Source organism: Phalacrocorax aristotelis, chromosome 4 (assembly GCF_949628215.1).
Source record: "Phalacrocorax aristotelis chromosome 4, bGulAri2.1, whole genome shotgun sequence".
In the NCBI taxonomy this organism is placed as follows: Eukaryota; Metazoa; Chordata; class Aves; order Suliformes; family Phalacrocoracidae; genus Phalacrocorax; species Phalacrocorax aristotelis.
The window spans coordinates 1,264,659-1,287,353 of record NC_134279.1 but is presented as its reverse complement, the minus strand read 5'-3'; the positions used below and the strand labels follow the sequence as shown (position 1 = coordinate 1,287,353).

The window sequence follows — 22,695 nt, the reverse complement described above, 5'->3', positions numbered from 1 at the left end:
ACATGCTTCAAAGCAATAACAAATAAATATTTGGAAATGCATTAATGCATATTTAATATGATATAATAACCATAAATTGTGGTTATATCAGATTCCAGGTGCTTGAAAACAAACCTTTAGGGTTTTTAAAAAAATATTTAGGCAGTTTAGAACAAGGATCAGAGGCAAACTTTTATTCAAGTTTTGCCAATATGAGAGTATTTTCTAATGTGAAAACTAGGGCCATTGTGTAAAGCTAAAGGAATCAAAGTTCAGACAAACAGTAAAAGGTGGTTCTTCATGCCACAAATACTTCACCTGGGGAACTCCTCGCCAAAGGACTTTGTGTATTTCAAAAGTGTACAGAGACCAAAGACAAAAGTCAACAAAAACATAGAAGAAAATCCACTGAGGACAGCCAAATGCATGGAAATGTCACCCAGTCCAGGAAATCCCTGCCCTAAAATAGGCTAGAGCGTGAGGATATTCTGGACAAGCAGCCCCAAGTGCTTGTCCTCTTCTTTTCCTATTTTCCAAGGTGTCCCCAGCCCAGGAATAAAACACCAGCATCGATGGACCTTTACTCTGATCCTCAGTGGCCATTCCTACACTTTCTGGTGTACATCAGAATCTAATGTGATTTAAGGAGGAAACTTCAAAGTCACACTGGAGATGCAGGAACTGGGCGACCTGCCTCAACCAGTGCTAGTGGGTCTAGTGCTAGTGTCTGACAGTACCTGCTTAATGATGCTAACAAAATATTCAAAGCTTATTGTCCAGTCAAACAGAACTATTATTAAGTGTCAAGAAATCAGACAAAGCACAACACATGGAATAGCATTTAGTGAACATTTCTGCAGATGCTCAAAAATGAGCAAAATTAATTCCTGTGATATTAATCCAATTCCACCCCAAGGACTATGGGCATGACATAACAGCACCGCTAACTCCAGCACTGACCTGAGCTTAGGGTTCTACAGACTACTCCTTCACCTGTAGGGACACAAACAACAGCAGAAAACATCTCACACCGCTTCACATGTCCTGCTGCTAGTAAATTGTCATTCTAGTTCTTAGGAGCTATGAATTCTATATGTTGCTGACAAACAGCTGTCTCCATCTATGAAAAAATGCTACAAGTCATTTCAGATCAACATTTTAGCCTCACCATTGGGAATCTGAAGCTAAACAACATTCTTCCATGGTCATGTAGTGACTGCTGTCAAGCACATAGGCTTAGTCTCTAAAACAATGTGACTCACTGACTCAATTTGCTTCCTTTGCCCATATCAGCAATCAAATATGACTGATAAGAAGCGTACTTTGTGACCCTGCAATCAAAAATGTCCTCTGAGCTGCAGTGTTGGAAATCCAGCATTTTCTGCTTTTAAGAAAGGCTGTAAATTAAATGGCCACATTCCGAATATTTCTGAAGGCCATGTATTTGAGCTGAACGAGAAAACACATTTGCCTACATTAATTCTTTCCTGTTTTACACTGATCTTTAGGGTCTCTGAGAGCTTAAGATGACAAATATTCTCCAGTTAAGTCACTGTGAATCAGAAATTACTATAATGCCATTAAATTCCACTACAGTTGTCCCCTGATATTAAAAATGCAGATATGTATTTAGGGGAACTTTGTCCCCAGCACTTAAAGGGCAACTGAACTTAATCAAGGCACATGCTTAATGCCAACTGATTTCAACCACTGCACTGTGGGAGGTTTCTGATTCCCACCCAAAACACCCTGCAAACAATACCAGATCCACAAGATAGGCCAGAGATACAATGTTCCCAACATGTTCAAAAAAAGCTGCTTTGCGCCTGCTACATTAAGAGGTCATTTTCCTTTCCTTCACACTTTCACATTTGCATTCAAGATCATTCAGGCTTGTTTGGATAAGGATAGCATCAGCAAACACACTAATCTCTTCTGTTAACAAACCTCCTCTTTCTGGCCAGCCTCAGCTCTTCTGCATGGTAAAGTGCCAGTGCAGCTCCACGCCAGGGCATTTCCTTCTGAGTGAAATTTAAAAGTAATTTTTGACATCGCTGCTGCTTTCAGCAGAAGCTGCTATCCTCCTTCTTCTCCGATTTCAACTCTACATTTCCTCATTTCTTCCAACCCTTCAGCAGTGTAACATGCAGGCACAAATGTTTGTGCTGCTGCACGGTGCATCACAATTCAGAACTGGTAACTGAACAATAACATGGCACAAAATAAGAGTGAGCTCCTTTGTCTTGACTCGTTCATTCTATGAACACCTGTGTCAGTGTAATCAACAAGAGGGAGTCAAAGCTAGGAGTGAACATCTGTAGCGGGATGGGGACCATTCAAACCAACACAAAGACCATTGCTACCAAACAGTGGCCTAGGATTGTAGCCCTCTGGTTTCATCACATAATAGCCACACATTGGTTTGTCCTCATTTAGAAGTAGAGTGAAGTGAGAACAGGATTTGAGCTATAGCATTTAATTACAGCATTAATAGCTTGGGTTTGGGGCATGGTGATGCCCTGTGATGATCTGAACTTGTACCAGTCAATGCAAAGGCTTTATGCAATCCTTATACCTTTACCTTTAGGTTTATTTTATTTTTATTTCTGACAGCAATGTATTAACAGCTTCTAGACTCCTTCACAGAATCATGACTCATAGAACCGTTTAGGTTAGAAAACACCCCTAAGATCTTGAAGACCAATAGTTAACCCAGCACCGTCAACCCCACCGCTAAATCATGTCCCTAAGCACCGCATCCACACAGCTTTTAAATACTTCCAGGGATGGTGACTCAACCACTGCCCTGGGCAGCCTGTTCCAGTGCTCAACAACCCTTTTGGCGAAGGCATTTTTCCTAGTATGCTATCTAAACCTCCCCTGGCACAGCTTGAGGCCATTTCCTCTTGTCCTATCTGAGATGAAGTACACAGCTACAGATGGGGTATTTGCCTTCTCCATTAGGAATCCCTGACAGCCCATCATATTACCACAACCCAGAAATAAAGTATCTCATACTAGCATGTCATGCTGAAAACTGCACTACCTCAGGAGTAGCCTGGCAACTGGATTCAGTGTCCACACTTTGAGGGTAAGAACCTTTTTCACTGTGTCAGACTAGATTGCTGAACAGATCCAGCAGCTCAGTTTTGATTCACTGTCCCAAGTCTGTCAAGACACGCAGCCCCCTTATGTAGATAGGAAATAGATATCTACGTACCTTGGATGATCTGTGTCTCTGAAATATTTGTTTTCAAACAAATAAACTGACTTTATGAACAAGACTTGCTCCATTTATTTACTCCACAAAGACCTTGCTTCAATGCAGGTCTAGCCTCCAAGTACCTACTTACCTACCTGAAACAAGCATGCTCCGGGACGTTTCCATTCTTAACGCTTCTTAAGATGAGGACTGGACTCCTCTTTATACCCGCTGCATCAATGGCTCTCCTAACTATAACTGCTGTGGTTAGCCCTGCAAATGCCACAGAAACAGCACATGAGAACTGACTCCTGGAAAACTTACATAATCTGTGAAGAGTTCTATATAAACACAAGGATTTTTTCATCGCAGGTGGCTTTTTATCGCTGGCTGCCTCACGCTATACAGGCTTGTGGTGCCAACATTAGAACTGGTTTGAAGAGAGAACAAAGAGGAATGCCTGGGTGTGGATGCACCAGGAAGCATGGCAGAAGGACTGTAAAAACAGCATGTACGATGGCATCAAGATCCCAGCGCACCTCCATGTGGCTTCTGAGATACTGATTCAGAAGACAAATGACAGTGAGTAAATACAGTATATACAGCGTCAGGGGCTAAGGTGAAATCGTACTGAAACTAAGAGATACAATCACAGTCCTTCATTAGTGATAATTCTAATCACAAGTTAGTACCTTCTCCAGATAAAAAAAATAGCAGCAAAACAAAATCCCATTTTGACACGCAAAACAAAGACCTGTGCAAAACACACACAGCAAAGTGATATGACTGACTGCCTTCAGCCAGACTGGGTAATACCCGTTCCCAGCAGCTCCATCTGAAATGACGGTTTTGAGAGTGCTCCCCCACTCTTAGAGCTGCACAAACAATTCAGCTGCATCCCGACTCCCTGTCAGGAAAATATCTGGATTTTCATCATGCCCTGCTACATCCTAGGCTCCACGGGAAAGCAACCTGGATGTGTAGGGAACAGGATCAGGCACCAGGCTGGAAAACATCTCCCATCTACTAGGAAAACAAGGTTGGAGATTGAAATTAAGCAGGATATAAACGAATATGTACGTTCAGCCAAGAAAAGCACTGAGAACATGATCCTCAGAAAACACTAGGGACACTCTGGGCTAACTGCTGTGTGAAAAAAATAGCGTAAACATTTTTTTTACTGCTAGCAGCCAGGCAAAAATGAACTAGTGCCTTCTTTGTAAGCAAAACCAATTTCATCAAAGTAATATATGACTTCATTGCAACTTTCCCATTTTCGAATTTACCTCCGTGAACCCTGAATTTAGGTCTATCACTTGGCACAAAAACTGATTATGTTATTTTCAGGTCTCAGTAGGTTAACTACAGGTTCTGCAATGAACTACAAAGGGAAATTGGTCTATTGAGGAGGGAATGCAAATAAGAACTTATCCGCTTGGCCCCGTGTTGTGGTTTAGATCCAGTCAGCAACCAGGGGCTACACAAGTGCTCACTCACTCCAGTAGGATGAGAGAGAGAATCAGAAAACCAAAAGTAAGAAAAAACAATCATGGGTTGAGATAAGAACAGTTTAATAATTAAAATATAACAATAATAATAAAAGTTATACAATGAAAAGGAAAATAAGAGGAGGGGCAAAGCAAAAAAATCAACCAACCAACAAATTATGCAAGCTCTCACCACTGACCAATGCACAGCACCTGACCACAATGCACCATTGTTTTCTTCCCACCACCCACACGTACCATACCAGGCACAATATCACATGCTATGGAATATCCCCCAACAAACCCAAATCAGCTGTCCCAGCCAGATCCCTTCCACTCCCAGTTTCCCACACAGCAGCAGAGCAAGGGTAGACGAAAAGCCCTTGACGGCTAGAATCACCACCTGGCAACAATTAGCACCAAATCATCAGTTACTTAGCAAGAACCTGCATCCCACCTGAATATGAGGAAAAACTTCTGTTCTATGTGGTGCCAGAGCAGCGGCACAGGCTGCCCAGAGAGGCTGAGTTGTCCCTTCCCTGGAGACAATCAAACCCCATCTGGACTCAGTCCTGTGCCCCCCTGCTCTGGGTGTGCCTTCTCAAGCAGGGTGTTGGACAGGATGGTCTCCAGAGGTCCCTTCCAACCCCTGCCATTCTGGGATTCTGTGATATGTAAGAGCATAGCTGAGCTCTTTCCTGGCAAGTCAGAGTTCACTGGAAGCTGACAGAATCTTAGAGGCACAAACCTGGGGGAATACATCTGTTCGCTTCAGGCCTCACAGGTGCCTCCAGTTCTACTCAGTACGCAGTAAGAAAAATTGGGAAGACTTCACAAGTAAGAAGTTAAAGTTTCTCAGCCATTCCTGCCCCTGGAATTGACTAAGCAGGGAAGATGACCACTTCTTGCTCTTACTTCTGCAGAGGCAGGTCACTTTTTACTTCCCATATGTTATGGGAACATTTTATTAGCATGTCTCCAAGAATTTAAATCTGGAAAACATTTCATATTTGGAACTTAATTGTCAAAGTCCCCCTACATTATCCAGGAAAAAGACAGAATCTGACTTCCAAGTAAAATATAGGTGAAATAGAGAAAGAATAAATAAAATTGACACAAGACACAGGAAAGAGCCTTCACTAGCATTTAGTTACCTTTCTCTGAATAACTAGGCAAGAAAGACTGCCTAAAAGAAACAGATGGTGTTTTCAAACTAAATGCATAGTGAAAAGTGATCTGTACAACTGATGAGAGGACAACCTGTAGAACACATGAAAAAGTGCCACCGTAGCTCAAACAACACATAGCCCTTCCAGCCAGCAGCTTGCCGCTCCACCTGTTGCACTGAATGCTCTGTTGACGATTCTCTGTGAATCCCTCTGCATCCCAATAGCTTTGCTATTACTCTTTCTTTGATGCAATGCAGGAAATCTCTCAGAGACATTCAGGGGTCTGGTTTGATTTAATTGTTTATCCCCAGAGTCAGGAGACTCATGCCTACTAAAAAAAAATGCACAGACAAGAGCCAGCAGTAGGTGGTGACAGCAAGATATTGTTCATCTTCCCTCAGAGGCAATCCGATTGGAGTGCAGCAGTCATGTCTCCATGCTGAGGGTGGGAAATGCTCATACTGCCAGACTATACAGGGCTCAGGGTGTAATTATGTAAGTAATTGGGTAATTGCTGTCTCTCACATTTTCTAATCCAAATACAGGACACAAGAACACAGAAACAGTCAGAAAGTACCATCAAAAAGAAAGGCTGAGAGACAGGCCTCAAAAAACTGCTTCGTGGTTTAGAATAAGGTCAGATCATTAAGACCAAAAAACAAAAGTTGGTTTAGGCCTGTACAATCCTCCTGTGAATCAGGAAGAGTCTTGCCAGTGTTTTGTTAAAGTTGCACAGAATGACTACGCAGGCCGCTCTGCCATGCCCCAGTTGGGACAGGCTGCCGTAGCCCAGGCTGAACCCAGCTTTGTGGACAGCAGCCATGGCAGCGAGCTCAGAGCTTGGCACTGCACAAAGGCTTCCTGCCTGTCTGGACACTAGTGGGAGAAAGGGAGCACATGCAGAAATCAGGTGGGGATAGCAGGCAGGCAAGCACACAAGAACCTCACAAACAGAAGAGCCCAGCACAGATGGAATTAGTGCAGTAGAAACAACCACCAAGACAGGGCTTTTGCCAGACACTGGACAACAGGAATTGGAAGTGGGGAAACTACTACATCTGGCATTTGGCTCCTTAAGGAAGGAATGCTTTGTCCATTATAATAAATACATGACGTTACATGAAAAATATCTAATTCCACCCACAGATCTTTTCTTCTGACTGAAAAAGCACTTTGAACCCCCAAATTTTGATTAATCACCAATAATGAGAAAGGGTGACGCTGGTATGAGCAGTAGATTTAGTTTGCAAAGTATATACGCTGTCAGCTAGCATTCCCAGTGGAACAAGATAAGTGAAGGAGCTGGTGGGGTTGGGTGGGGGTGGCTGGAAGAAAACACAAAAAAGGAATTAAAATCAAAATAAAGTGAGACTATGAAATCCAAGAGATGAAGAAGGTTCAAAATAAGCTATGATGTTCTAAAACAGGCTGGAAGTCTTCCAAAGAAAACTGCAAGATGTGTGCTGTTACAGGTGAAAACATTTTTTTGGCATAGCAATTATTAAACTTCTGTTCTGAGGGGAAGGATGGCTGCAGACTTGCCAGTTCAGAATGGAGTAGAAATTAAGGGCGAGATGGGTGAATTGACCTTCCCTTCAAATCTAGGGGGGACAGTAACTTTTCATTTAGTCTAGAAATCACCAGATCTAAATTGCTGGTCAGAGGCGGCACAATTTTTTTTTAAAAAAAGAAGAAAGTAAGTTGCCCCAGAAGAACTACCAGTGAGAAGGGGATTTCCACTGCAGGAGAAATTTTAAGCTATATAGGATTGGCCAAGTCTCCACAAAAGCCCAGAAGTGAAGTTTAATAGGTTTCTCATCCTGTTATGCAAGACTTATGTTGGAATTGCTTTTATTGCAAAACTATTATACTGGGTGAGTGAAAAAGGTCAACATTACATTTACTCAGCAGTTTTACTAACCAAAAGAGCTCCTGACCTGAATTGCCATGTTTCCAAACTTCTGTCACATCGGATGTAGATGCTAATGCCTACCTTAGGAACAGTATTGATTCAACAACCTAAAGCCCAAACTAAGGTTTCCTCCCCAAAAGAATTTCACCCAGCAGAAGCTTCTAACCAACTGTACTCCATACTTCTCACTGAGAACTCTAAGTTCTTAACCTTTTTGTTACTTTTTGCATAGACAGGATAGATCTCACCTCCTTGCATCAAAATCCTGGGACAACCTCCCAACAAGGCACAAACTGCAGTGCTATGATCTTGGTATTATTCACAAATCCAAGCACGATCACAATAGCGCCAGTACCGTGCCTAACTACCACTGCTGTGCTAACTGCTTCACAAAACGGCCTGGCATTGACCCTCCAAAAAGTTATGTTGCTGGGACAGTAGCAGATGGGCCTGTACAGTAATTATTCATCAGACCTGGAGATCTAGGTGCTAAACAAGCATCAAGAGTATCTCGGCAAGTTAATGGATTCTGGTTTCATGAAATACATTCCATACCTGCATGTCGCCACTTTGTGCTGGAAAGGCTCAACAGTTCTTGGGGAGAGTGAAGCACCTGCCTCTGCAGAATGAACCACAGGTGCAGGAACCAGCATATGCCACTGATTTTAAGAATTTACTGAGCATCAGTGAGTAGGGATATAAACCATGCCGCCAGACAGCTTTTGTTTGGGCTTCATCCAGCACCTAATGTAACAGAACCGGTGCAAAACAGGTGCAAATAAAATCTGAACATGCCCTATATACTTTTACCTCCTTCCTGCCAAACCAGAACAAATGTTCGCTATATCTGCAAGCAGAACTCCAGAGCCAAAATTTAATTTGCACCTCACTGTGCCACGTGGGTTCTGGGAGGAGTTTGTAGATAGCATACTGTGACTGGAAGCAGAAGGGATGCTTAAAATCAAGCATGATCTGCCGTGCGAACACACAGGCTCTATTCTCTTTCATTAAAATTATCTAACTATAGCCCGTACTCAGCCCAGAACTTCTGGACCATCAGCCTCCACAGTCTTTCCTTAAGTACTAACTTGTATTTAATGAGCTCAGTTGCTCTTACTGAAAAAGTAAGAGTTGTCTGTGCAGGTGCCAGATCTTTGTGTGAAAGGCACTTAGTCACCCAACACAAATAATGAAAAGAGAGGGACTCTGAAAGCTCTATGTTTGAATTATCAATAACCGATAAACAAATGCACGGCAATCTGGGCTGGTTCATGGCTGACTAAGCCCAACATTGCCAGCAGCAGACCAGTAATCAAGCCAATAAAAACCTGTTTGCTGACTCAGTGAACTCCTGTTCAAAATTCTATCAACTCCTCATTTTCTGCTAATTCCTTTTCCAGAAAGTTAAGTCAGGTGGAGTCCCTGTATCCTCAGGCTCCTACTGTGATATGTAGAGTACACGAGGCCACACTGACTCCTGCTTCTCTCTCATTCCCCTCTGGGCTTTCTCTGTTTGGTACTTCACCGCTGACAGCAAAGAATGGCATCTACAAAGAGAAGCAATTTACGTAATTTACCGCTAACCATGACGACGATTTTAATAAAAAGAGCCAAAGAAAACAAGCAGTATTGTAGCGAGTTCATACTGAACACTGCAGCTTCACCCGCTCCTAATTAAGATTAACATAAAAAAAGTGTTTTTTTCATACCCAAATCTTTCCCCAAAGTCAGCACAAGACTAGATTGAGTACGAAATGTGACAAAGAGCTGTAAATCGATCTGCACACCCTTGACCTGTTGGCAGGCCGAATGCTATAGAATAATTTCCCTGTTGAAAAGTTCTCATAATACTATTCCTGCTTGGAGGAAAGGATAAAGGAGAGCATGCAAATATCTTCTGATACTAAAATGACTATTAGAAGAAACAGAATAAGAAGCAAATGTCTAATGCTGGCTGAATAAGGCCTACAGGAGTATGTTCTCAGTGAGAGTACTGAGTACTCTTGGTTTCAAATTATGTGTACCAAAGCTGGGCTGTCTGGATGGAAAGTGTGCTGATGGAGCAGCACTCCACTAGAAAAGTCATGATTCAAATAAACTGAAAAACTTCACTTGAAAGCAGTGATTTTGTCAAATTCAAGCACATATTCAAACGTTAATGGTAAACCATTTATCTAAATTAAGCTACTCTGATCTCACAGCAAAACAGTATTTGGAGATAAGCGAAATGATTCTTTCCAGTCAGTGTCCGATCAATTTAATTTGGGGGGAATTTTGCTTATATAGAAGAAAACCAAAGGCAAAAATGCTGAATTTCAGTCAAACCAAAAGCTGCTGTTTTCAGTAGCCTATTTTCTAAAGAATCCCTCTAGCTTACTTCTGCCCTCTGTGTGTACTCCTGGCACCAGCACTCACTAGCAATTTTAAGAAAGAAAAGATGGTGTGCTCACAATTGTTGGCGTAATTTTTAGCACGGTCTCCTTGCATATTCCTGTACCCTGAGGCTATTTGAAGTCAAGCAATCAAAAAATTTAAAAAGGAGAAAGAAAAATAAGGAAGAATAAGATAATGGGGAAGATAGCCATTGAAAGTAACCTCAGTGGTGATGGCATTTATCAAAAATGTTATAAACGTCTTTCCTCAAAACACCTTCTCTAAACACCTGCCTTTAACAAGCCGAAATGAATACTGGTCTCTCTTGCTGTTTCGTATGCTATTTTGGATAATGCACTGAGAATTAAGGAAACTTATCAATATTAGTTTTTCCTTCCTTTCAACTAAATAGCAGGCATTTTTTGTTGCCAGGAGCAATGTAATCAATTTTACTACAGAGTCCAAATATGCTGAAGAACAAACCTGTGCATAGCACTCAAAGTGCTTCAGGAAAGTATTCCCTGAGATGGCAGCTTTATTATCTGCTAGGATGTAAGTCAAGTATGACTTCTTCATTTTTCCTCCATTGCAACACGACCAATGAAAGTAACATGGAAGATTAAAGTGTGAGTGTCATAAGAGAAGACTTCAAAGATTTTGTGATGATTCCAAGAAGTGTTCCCATTTTCATGTGGTCACCGGTCTCGTGTCACTGCTTTCTCAACTGATGTCAACACTTCAACCAAAAGACCACAACTATCCAAAGCACAGTCTCAAAAATTACTCAGATCCACTGAACCTGAAAACTTAGTAGGATTGAAATTGGCTTAAACCAGGTTTGGGGTTTTTGTTGTGTTGTTTTGGTGTTTTGGGTTCGTTTTTTTAACTGGGTGAATAACTCATTTCTTAAGAGACCCATATTTGCTTTACTTCTAACTATTGGCAGATGTAACAAATTTTTAGGTATTTATTTTGAAACAGCTCATTTCCCAGTTGAGGAAAACCTTTGCTATCAGGCTTGAAGTGTAAGGATGGGAGGACTTCGTTTTCAAAGCTTCTTTGAGGGGTCCACTTGGGAAGCAAACCCTTCATTTTAGTCAACAATGCCCTGAAATGAAGCATGCATTTTACTGCTCATGAGCTGCTCAGCTTGAACTAAAAATACTGTTTTAAGTCTTCAAATTGAAAAAAAAAAAAGCCACCACCTTTTTTTTTGTGTCAGTCTTTATGCCTTTCATGAGTCGTTATGACCTCAAAGGCTTATCAAATGAACAGCTATGTGGGGATGGAAGGAGTCACCCAACTGCAATCTTTATCCAGCCGCTAAAAAGCGTGGGGGTTCTTCTCCCTCAGTAGGGGTAGGAACAAATCGCCTAAACAATTTGCTCTCACCTTCAAAAGGACGCTCCTCTTGCCCTTCTATGTTAGGTATAAAATACCAGAACCAGTCCATCCACCACCAGACAGTCGATTTATACGCTTTTTTAAATTGTTGTGTGTCCAGGAGTCACATTAAGTAAGGTCACCGTGTGGCAGTAACTACATTCCCATTAGCTATCTCAGAAAAGGTAAGTTGGCACTTGAAACTGAAAAATGGAGAAATGATTACCAAAAGAACCAATGTCAAAGCCAACCCTTTGTATTTGCTAAGGTAATGCTTGAGCAATGCAAACACATTCCTTTGCAGCTGTTAACGATGTGTTTGTTCATGCTCTTATCGTCACCAATGCGCACAGCTAAAGGAGATCCTCCAGCTCTGTTGGGGGCCAAAAAGACAGACCTAAGGACTCCAGAATGTTAAAATCACATGAAGATCCAGGAAGACAGGTAAGAAAATACCAACCATCATTTGCTATAGATCATAATTTTAAACGCAAATGTTAACATCTCAAAGGGTATTACAGAAATGAGTGCACAACAGTGTGTGACATGTGCCACGACACAGTTGACAACACTGAGTTGAGATCCTTTGTGACACAATTAGAACTATGGGACGCTTATATTTCTTCAGGCATTCAGGTATTATTTTCAAGGGAATATGGACTGGAAACAGTTCCAAACTAGAGAAACACACAAGGAAATTCAAGGAAATAAAACATCTGATAGATATAAAACCTATTTTGCACACAATTATAGCATGATATTGAAATTTGGCTCCGTCCTCCAGCAAATCTTCCTGGGGATTGAAAAGCCACAGTATGGGCTCTCTGAGAGCAAAGACAATTTTTGTTTGTACGTTATGACAGGGCTGGATCCACAGGAGGAGTCGTAGGTGCTAGGGCAGAGCACCCTATCATAGCTAGGGAATACTATGAAACCTGACATCAATACAGAAAAAAAAGGTAACATAATAATAGAGATAAGAGGGGATAGCAGCAGTATATACCCTCTGGCTGTAGACAATAGCAGGTAGCAGTGACTTGATGTTTTTCTAGCTTTCTCTTACAAACTTTACACAAGAACATAATTAATTCCTAATCAAAGCACCAGAGGGAACACCTGACTCAATCAGAAACACCCCTGCCCCTTCAGAGATCGCCCATGTTAAATGGTTTCTAAAAAACTTGACCTAAAACTTGTATCCGGGACATATCCTCCAAACACATTTTTGTGTACTTTGGTAAAGTCCTCGCTTGTTGAAATGAAAGAGGCATTGTTTCATGTTCAGTTGCCTTTTAGCTTTTTGGGGCTTGTCACCTATGAATGCACACTCTCACGACAGATGCCAAGCCAAATACCTGCTGTGGAAAGGCAAGTAGCCAAAGTGTGCAACAAAGCAACGGAATAACTTCCTGCATTTAATGAATTAGCAACTGGATAACATGAAGAAGTTTAAGTCATGTGGCTAGTAATACTCCACATGCATTTCCTTAGGGCCTGCCTAAGCTGGGCCAGCTTTCTATGCTCCGGTAGCCCTGAGGCCCACGCTAAGGACACTGAGGATTTCCAGAGTATCTTCACACAGCAGCTCCTACCAAAGAACCTAAGCAAGGTTGGTAACTCCAGCAAGGCAAATACAAACACGTTGATGAGCTCTGTCATAGATATACTGACACCACCACTCAGCACAACTAATTTAAACTTAACTCAAGCACGTCTGTACCACCTGCAGCCAATGCATGACAGACTTATCTACAATGACAGAGATCTGGCAGCAGGCAGGGAAGAACTCAGCTTTCTAAATTCTGGCTGACATGATTCTTTCTGTTCCCTGTCTTTTTCTTATTTTCAAAGGAAATGTGCCAAAGGCAGTGAGAGGAGCCAGAGGAAAGGGTAGAATCCAGGAGAGTTCAACTACAGCTCAGCCTTGTGGCTGTTGTCATATGGACTGGAGAGAGCCCACCGACATTCACATGGAAGGTAGCCAGAGGTGATGTGCAGGTCTGCAGGTACAAAGCCTTGCTCAGGCAGATGGTCTTGCCTTCTGAAATACTCCCACAGATACCCATTTCCCTTGTGCCAGGTCTATTTGCACGAGTAGTGACTCACAGGATCAAGCTCAGTAATGAGCTCATTTCAGCATGTTCACGACCTCTCTGACTACTGCTCATTTCACCACGTAACTGCTGGAGGCCTGGCTGCCGAGTTTCACACATTGCTGTTCCGCGTCCTAACAGCCTCACAGTTCAGACCCCAGGAGGCTTCTTCTGGAATTTCCTCAGCAGTAACCACTGTGGAATGAGTCTGACAGTTCAGATGTTGTGAACAGTCACCAAAGCATAAAGCCCAGCACTGTCGCATAAACTCTCCTTACTCATGCCTACTGCCCAAGAACAACACGTAATCTGACTGTGCATGAGCGAGTGACAATGTCTTACTCAACAGATCTGCTCTCCACATTTACTCAAAGTTGGATCTCCTAATGATAGTTTCAGCGACCTGCACTGGATTATCTGTGCATCATCCTAACAGTTTATTGCCTCAGTTTATTACAGCTGGCTAAATCCTTCTTCCTGGTAATACTGCATAAACCTCAGTTTTGCTGCTCAGCATGTGAGGGCTATGTTTAGCAGAAAACTATTTATGGAGACACAGAGGTCTACGAGGGTGGAATAGAGCACCTGATTCCCATAGATTGTGGCCACTCAACTGTGTGTGTTCTTATCAGTGTAGTAATGCACTTATACAAATAAAATCTGCTTTCATTTGTGTTGTCCTGCAAAGAACATGGCGCTTCCCTGGGGCAGCCACACTGGGAATTCCCATTGCAATGCTCATGGTGCTATATCCTGGAGGGAATATCTCAAGGGATCTCAGGGAAGGCTTCTAACTTTTCTGCTCAGTGGTTGCCCCTAAGCACCTGTGGGCAATTGTTCATCCTTAGCAGCTGTGTTTCCTACAGTTTTCTTAAGGAATCCCTCTTGTTTTCAAGGAAAGCATGCCCCTGCTTCTCCCTGGGTCCAGCCTTTTCAGTTGCCTCTCTGCCGCTTCAAAAAAACCATACAACACTACTTACCAGGGCCTACTATGACTATTGCTACTTAGAAGGGTAAGTCAGACTGCAAAAACAGAGCCGGGAAGAGCACCTCTGCTACAAAATTTCTGTCCTGAAGACAGAAGCCAAGCTACACGATGCATCAGCTTTGTGCACCGTTTCATATGCACATCAGTGGAGAATTCATTCGCATTAACAATAATTTATTAGTTTTCAACTAAGAAAAAGAAAGAAAGGGCATATAACCCACGGGAAGGTAGCAGGCTCAGAGCTAAAGATGTATGCGTCTTCCAATCCACTCAGTGCCACAGCCTCTGGACTCCCACACAACCTCTCTGTCCCCTAGCAGGCTACAGTCCATAGCTGCTTCTCCTGTAACCTCTCCATTTCTCCCCAAGACCATAAAAGCCGCTCCACGTTTCCCCCGTTTTCCGTGTTCTAATCACACTTGAACAGCTGAACAAGAGACAGCGCAGGAGGTAGCTAACTCCGTGCTATGCACTTCCTGCAGGCAGGAACATCTGGACTGGCCAGCTGGCGAGGCGGAAAGAGCAAAGCTTGTGCTGCAGATTTTCCCCCAATGGCAGTGCTGGTCTGGCGTTCTCTCTCCCTCCATCCAACATTGACTCGCCGCAAACTTGTACTAACTTGGCTGATACCTCTTGACAGCTCTTTGTCAAATCTTTCTGAAGTCGGACAAATGACACAAACTTTGCTGGAGGGGTTAAACTGGGGAGGGGGGGAATGACAGAGCAGGACAGAGAGACGTCTTGATCGTGTAATTTCCTTATAAGACCAAACTACAAGCCAAGAGCTTCCAAGCATGTCATTGCCGAACTGCAATTGGAAAGGGGTGCAAATTAGTCATTAGATATTTACCGACTCCATGGGACAATCGCCATTTGCTTATGACCTACAATCTTCCTGCTTGGCTGATCTCCCGAGGGACGAAGCCAGCAGCCCCATGAACTATCTGATCTCAGGAGTGAGAGTCTCCGTGTACCACTAGGCTGCCACCTAATTAAGGCCTCACTGGGACTGATTCACATCACATGCTACATCTGACCTGTTTTGAGCCCTGACTTGGTTTTGTTTTCAGACAGTAAATCTTTTAATAGGATTACTGTACTGTGACACTTGTAATTTCAAAAATCACTTTATTTTGCTTTCCATCTTGGCACCCCTGCCAGTGTAGTTTTACCTACAGTTAATTCCTGTTCTGTCCTGTTAATGTTATTATACAATCATTACTTGGCTTGTCTCTAAAAAAAAGTAAATATAATCTACTAGCTGTCGTGGTTTAGCCCCAGTCAGCAACCAAGCCCCGCACAGCCACTCGCTCACTCCTCCCACCCCAGTGGGATGGGGGAGAGAATCAGAAGAGCAAGAAAACTCGTGGGTTGAGATAAGAACATTTAATAATTATAATAAAATAGTAATAATAATGATAATGGTAATGATAATGATGATGATGATAAAAAAATGAAAAGGAAAATAATGTGAGAGGGTGAAATGAAAACCGGGGGAAAAAGTCAACAAATGCTGCAACCGCTCATCACCCACTGACCAACGCTGCCAGTCCTCAAGCTGCAATCACTGCTTCCCCTGGCCAACTCCCCCCAGTTCATATACTGGGCATGACGTCATATGATATGGAATATCCCTTTGGCCTGTTGGGGTCAGCTGTCCTGGCTGTGCCCCCTCCCCTCCCAGCTTCTTGGGCACCCAGCAGAGCCTGGGAAGCTAGAAAAGTCCTTGACTAGTGTCAGCACTACCTAGCAACAGATAATCCATCAGTGTGTTATTAACACTATTTTCATACTAAGTCCAAAACACAGCACTGCACCAGCTACAATGAAGAAAATTAAATCTATCCCAGCCAAAACTTTATTCCATAGCATTTATGTCATGCTCACATCCCACACTATCCAATACAACTTCAATAACCACCCACCCCTTCCCATCCTTTGATAAAATACACAGATATTATTTATCATTCCCTTAGTCTAGGAACCACTCCTGTAAAATGCCCACAAAATGTCCACAAAATGTCCATTGAGTTCACCCAGTCCATGGCTTTGGGCTCCATCTAACGTAACTGTCTTTCAGGTCAGGAGAGGCAGCGTGTGTGGTGTCCGATTGTTGCATGCTGAAGTCAGTCCTTGTTCCATCACCGCTGTACTTTGCTTGGTTTAATCAAAGTTCATTCTTCATTAATTTGGGAGATTCCTACTATGATACCAATTGATATGGCATATAGCAACCAGAGTAGTGATGACATACAACATTATATAGCAGTTCGCATTATGCCATTCAGTTCATTGGCTGTTTTCACCCAAAATCAAACCCCCTTGAGGCACACACCGGACTTCTCCCTCCTCCTGCATCACCCACCAAGTGCACCCAGTTCCTCAAGATAAAGCAATCCCATGAATGGGTTTGCCTTTGCCTGAGGCAGGAATAACCCAGACTGTTTTCCCCAGCATATTTTTTATGTGCACTGCAGAGACTTTATTCCCTTCCACAGTATGTAAGGGTTCTGATTGGGCAGGGCCAGCTCGCCTGGCAGATCCCCTCGTGTTGACTAACCAGGTGGCTTTTGCTAAACATGTATCCCAGTGCTTGAATGTCCCACCCCCCATTGCTCTCAGTGTAGTCTTTAACAGCCCATTGTACCATTCTATTTTCCCAGAGGCAGGTGCATGATAGGGGATGTGATACACCCACTCAATGCCGTGCTCTTTGGCCCAAGTGTCTATGAGGTTGTTTCGGAAATAAGTCCCGTTGTCTGACTCAGTTCCCTCTGGGGTGCCGTGTTGCCACAGGACTTGTTTTTCCTGGCCCAGGATAGTGTTCTGGACAGTGCCATGGGACACGGGGTATGTTTCCAGTCATCTGGTGGTTGCTTCCACCATTGTAAGCACATGGTGCTTGCCTTGGTGGGTCTGTGGGAGTGTGATATAGTCAATCTGCCAGAGCTCTCCATATTTATGTTTCAGCCATCGTCCCCCATACCACAGAAGCTTTACCCACTTGGTCTGCTTGATTGCAGTGCACGTTTCACATTGATGGATAACCTGTGCAATAGCGTCCATGGTCAAGTCCAGCCCTCAATCACGAGCCCCATCTGTATGTTGCATCTCTTCCTTGATGGCCTGAGGTGTCATGGGCCCACTGAGCTAGGCATTTGCCCATACTATCCCACATGCCCTGCCACTCATAACTATCAAATCTTAGAGCAGATCTCTGGATGATATTCTTAAATCGCTTACTAACCTTAGACAAATCCAAAACAATATTCCCAAGCAATACCAATAGAAGTATCTTAACTACTCAAGAATGTTCAAGATACTGAAAAGTTGTTGTAATGAAGGAGGAGGCATCATAGAAGAAGGTAGCTAAGGTGCCATTCTGTACTTCCTCCATAAAAAACCTCTCAGAGGAAGAGGTATAATTGCTAATTGTCTCCATGAGGTGGTACCCAAAGTATAGTAACAGCTTCAACACAAACCCCAAATACCAGATAAAGCTCAAGGCCAATGTTGTAATAACAAATCTCCCAGGCAAAACATCACTAATCCTGGCAGAGCACAGCAAACTACAAAACCAGTAGAAATCTTTAACATGTACAGCAAAAACAAGAGCATGCTGTAGGTCTGAAAAACTAATACTGAGAACAGATGGATCAATGCTGTGACCAGCAACTGTTATTATCTCAAACCCTTCGTGTCCCACAGTGAGCACCAAAAAGGACTGTCATGGTTTAGCCCCAGTCAGCAACTGGGAGCCACACAGCACTCACTCACTGCCCCCACCACAGTGGGATGGGAGAGAGAATCAAAAGAGCACAAGTAAGAAATCTCATGGGTTGAGAGACAAACAGTTTAATAACTAAAATAGAACAGTGATAGCAATAATAATAATTATATAATGTAAAGGAAAATAATGAGAGAGAGAGGGGAAACCTCGGGAGGGGAAAAAAACCAACCAGACAAGAAGTGCTGCAACCGCTCAACACCCGCTGACCAACCCTGCCAGTCCTCAAGCTGCAATCACTGCTTCCCCTGGCCAACTCCCCCCAGTTCATATACCAGGCACGACATATGGTATGGAATATCCCTTTGGCCTGTTGGGGTCAGCTGTCCTGGCTGTGCCCCCTCCCCTCCCAGCTTCTTGGGCACCCAGCAGAGCCTGGGAGGCTGGACAAGTCCTTGACAAGTGTAAACACTACCTAGCAACAGTTAATCCATCAGTGTGTTATTAACACTATTTTCATACTAAGTCCAAAACGCAGCACTGCACCAGCTACAGTAAAGAAAATTAACCCTATCCCAATTAAAACCATGACAATGGTTTAGTTGCAAGAAGCCACCTCTGTGCTGACAGTCTTCTTATAAGGAAACAATGTCAATTTTCCCCTGAAAATCAAGTCAAGCCAGTTCAAAACATTCCCTGTACCATGCTTGGTTTCAAGTCATTCTAATAATGATTCATGAGCAGTTCTCTTCTTCACAAACCAGGAATGTTTCGCTGAAATCTGACTGGGCTTATCTGATTTTGAATTAGCGCTCAGAGTTTTGGATGTGTGTTCTACAGCAAACAAATATTTATAAAGTAAATAAAGATTAGGAAGTTGCAGGGGAGGAAGATCTAAGAACAAACTTGCAAATCTTAAATTCCTGCATATCCATGAAGATGTCATAAATCTAAACAACAAGGGTACAAAAACCCCGACCTAGAAGCTTTAGGGATGCACAAGGCATTCAAGTTGATGGGTCAAGACACATGGCAGCCTGACCCTGGAACAATTTGATTCCACTCATGTTCACATGTGCTGGTGGAAGAGACAAAAAGGATCAGCTGCAAAAACAAAGATGTGCAAAATAATTTTTCATACCAAAATGAATTACAAAAGAAAGTGCTTTGGCGATAACTGATCTAAACCTACGTAAATGAAGGTCAGAAAAATTGCATCTCATTTATTTTATAAGCTACCAGAAAACTGTTTATTTTGCTGCTTTATAGCCAAAGTTAGCAAAATGCCTTGACAGTCATGATGTCAGAGTGACCCAACTGTGCAGAGGAGTGGAATAGAAGGCTGGTATTACTAGGAGTGTAGGTATGGAAATTTGAGTGCCTCCTAGTTGCAGGAAAAACAGATTTCCAGTTTTCAAAAGTCAGGTAGGTGAAGAAGGGGTGCTCAGGGGAGCAACCCCCACCGGATGAGGGTGCGGAGTTGCACGGGGTTAGCACCCGACAGCCGGCGGTGGAAAGGGGCCAAGGCGGCAGGGGAGGTGGGGAGCCCCACCAAGCACACCCCCCCGGCTCCACTCCGCGCCCGGGAAATTCCCCGGCAGCTCCCGCCGGGAGATAAAAGCCCCGTCGGCCAAGGGGGCCGCTGTCACAGAGGGCTCTCACAGCAGCTTCGCCGCCAGCGCCAGCCATGAGCCCGCACCTGCGCCGCCGCCGCCTCCTCCTCCTCCTCGTCCTCCTCCTGGCCGCCGCGCTCTGCCGGGGTAAGCGGGCACGGCCGGGGCGGGCCGGGGTCAGCCGGCGGGGGTGCGCGGGGCGCCGGGGGCCCCGGGGCCCGGCGGGGGAGCGGGGCGGGCCGGACCGGGGCGGGGGGCGCCGGGGCTGAGGCGCCTCCCGCCCGCCTCCAGGTGCGCCGCTGGCCGGGGAGCTGCGCTGCCGCTGCCCGCGGACCGTCTCCGAGGTGATCGCGCCGCGGCGCCTGGCCCGCCTGGAGCTCGTCGCCGAGGGGCCGCACTGCGCCGTGCCCGAAGTCATGTAAGTGCCCGGCCCCGGCCTCGGCCAGACCCGGCCCGGCCCCGGCCTCACCCCCTGCCTCGCCCCGCAGAGCCACCACCAAGCGCGGACAGACGGTCTGCCTGAACCCCTCCGCACCCTGGGTCAAGATCATCGTCGCCAGGGTCCTCGAGAGGTACCTGCCGGCGACGCCGCGGGGGGGTCCCGGGAGGGAGCGGGTCGGCCCGGCCCGACACCCCGGGGGAAGCGAGGGGAGCCCCGTGCGCCTCCCGCAACGCCCGCTCCCCAGCAAGCCGTAGGCTCGCAGGTGACGGCAGGCTGTGCTCATCTCTGTTTTCTCGGCTTTTTGCTTTCAGCTCATCGCAGAAGAACTGATGGGGGAAAGCACGTCGCTGGCGGGGAGATGACACTGGGCCTGGGGCTGCGGGGGCTTCCCTCTCTTGCAACGCACTTTAAGCTCCGCCTATTTATTGAGTACTTTGTTTAATGTAATGATATCTGATCGTATTTATTTAAATATTGCGAGTACTATGCAAGATGTATCTTCAGTTTGGACATTGTCTGCAAAGCACAGTTCTAAGTGCTGTACTACTTCACTGCCTCTAAAACCTTGCTTTGGGGATGTTAGGCAGGAGAAAAGACACAGGGGGTATCCTGAATTATTTCACAGGAAAAAATTTGCCTGGGCTGCAGCATCAGCAGCCACTGCTGAGGCTTCGGCATCAGCGCAAGGTATATTTCCGTGCTACGTGCCTTTGTAAGGACATGAGTAGTTTGCATAGAAACATTTATTCTGTGCAGCAGCTCGGAGTAGAGAACTGCTGCCTCCCAAAACACGTCTCTATTTTGGTTTGCACATCGTATAGCTATGTGCCTGGAAAAATTCTTGCCCAGCTCCTGTGGGAAAGCCATGCAGGCTGCTCAGCCACGCCAGTCCAACAGCCACTTCAGTTCCCTTCCCTGCCAGAAGTGCGGCTTACTCCGCGCGTTTGCGTTTTGAGGGAGGTGGTGGGCTTTGCTCCTTGCAACCTCAGACATATGATGTCTCTTTTTCTGTATGGCATAATGTCATAATTTATATAAAGTTACATATAAGTGACCATGCTGTTGTGTTGATGGATGTTTATTTATTCTAGTCCAAATTCCTCTTGGAATTGTGTATATGCAGTTTCCTCTGCTCTTCATGTTTCTATCCAGCAGAAGATTAAAAAGAAGTGGTATCTAAACCACTTTTAAATACTGGTATTTAAATGTCATCATGGTGAGACCATATGATTTCTATTCATCTACTCATTTTCCCAAATGCTGAAGAAGTCCTGATCGTTATATACATATAATCATCGTGCGGAGGTATCATCATACATCCAGAATAACTGTAATAAGCTCCTGTAAATCCAATGGAATATTTTTCCTTATTTTTTATTACTAACTCTGTTTCCTAATTAAGAAATTTTCCCTTGTCACTTAGAGTTTTGCTTTTCAAAAAATAAATATTGTTACACTTGCCTGGTGTCTGTTTCCATGTGTTAATGTTGCAGGCAGATCTTGCAACATCAAATCTTCTCGGTTCAGTTAATGGCTTGTATAAGCTGTGCCCATCAATACACTTGCACCACTCCAGAACTACAATCCTCAGCCTTCCTTTGCCTGAATGAGAGCTATGGTGTGAGAGCAGTAAGACCGAGCCTCTTTTAGATGGTCCCATTTGCAGGGAAATGAAATAATTTCAGAAGGTGATGTGAAAAGCACCAGCGCTCCATTTTCCTCCCTCCCACTTCACGGCAGCCACCTAGAAGTTGAAAACTTCATGTGGAGCTGTGAAACGACTGTTTCTCACACATCCCCCTAAATCTTTGTGCCAGTTTCTGCTCCTTTTGAAATGAGGAAAAGGACAGGTTTAATTTGGCCAAATGGCTTAAAGCTTTTTTCAGTAGGGTTATGAGAAGAGGTTTGACCTTTCCATCCTCTTGCTGTGCTTGAAATGAGCTAGTACCGCCCCTTGGAGAGGCTGAGAAGAAACCCATGCCTTTTGGCAGATCCCTGGGAGGCCAAGGGCAGGGAGCGAGCCTGAGCTGGTTTAGGTTGAATGAAGTCAGCCAACTGCTGTCTGGACAGCATGGAGGTCAGATAACCTAACTTCATCACCGGAAAACAGATTGGTGCTAGTTTCAATATGAAGCTGTGTGATTGTCCCGGCTTTCTCAAGCCCAAGAGGCTCCTCCTTCTGTCTACTGTCACACTTCTGTCATTTCACCTACTGCAAAGGAGCAGCACTGTTTTCACAATGTTTTTTTCAAACACGTTCGCCATGAAAACGCAGCAGGAGGCGGTAGGCTGCGGGTAAAGCAAGGGCGACACTACCTACTTCAGCC

The 22,695-nt window shown here is 44.3% G+C and overlaps 1 protein-coding gene and 1 long non-coding RNA gene across 2 annotated transcripts in view; one reads left to right on the top strand and one right to left on the bottom strand.

Moving 5' to 3' along the window:
- The window catches only part of LOC142056894 (uncharacterized), an 89,365-nt gene that overhangs the window by 39,185 nt on the left and 27,485 nt on the right, over positions 1–22,695 (bottom strand). The window lies entirely within an intron of this gene.
- LOC142056892 (alveolar macrophage chemotactic factor-like) lies at positions 20,001–21,734 on the top strand. Its single transcript, XM_075092417.1, has 4 exons — positions 20,001–20,073; positions 20,218–20,344; positions 20,415–20,498; positions 20,680–21,734. The coding sequence occupies exons 1-4, from the start codon at positions 20,001–20,003 to the stop codon at positions 20,696–20,698; spliced, it is 303 nt and encodes a 100-aa protein (XP_074948518.1). The 3' UTR covers positions 20,699–21,734.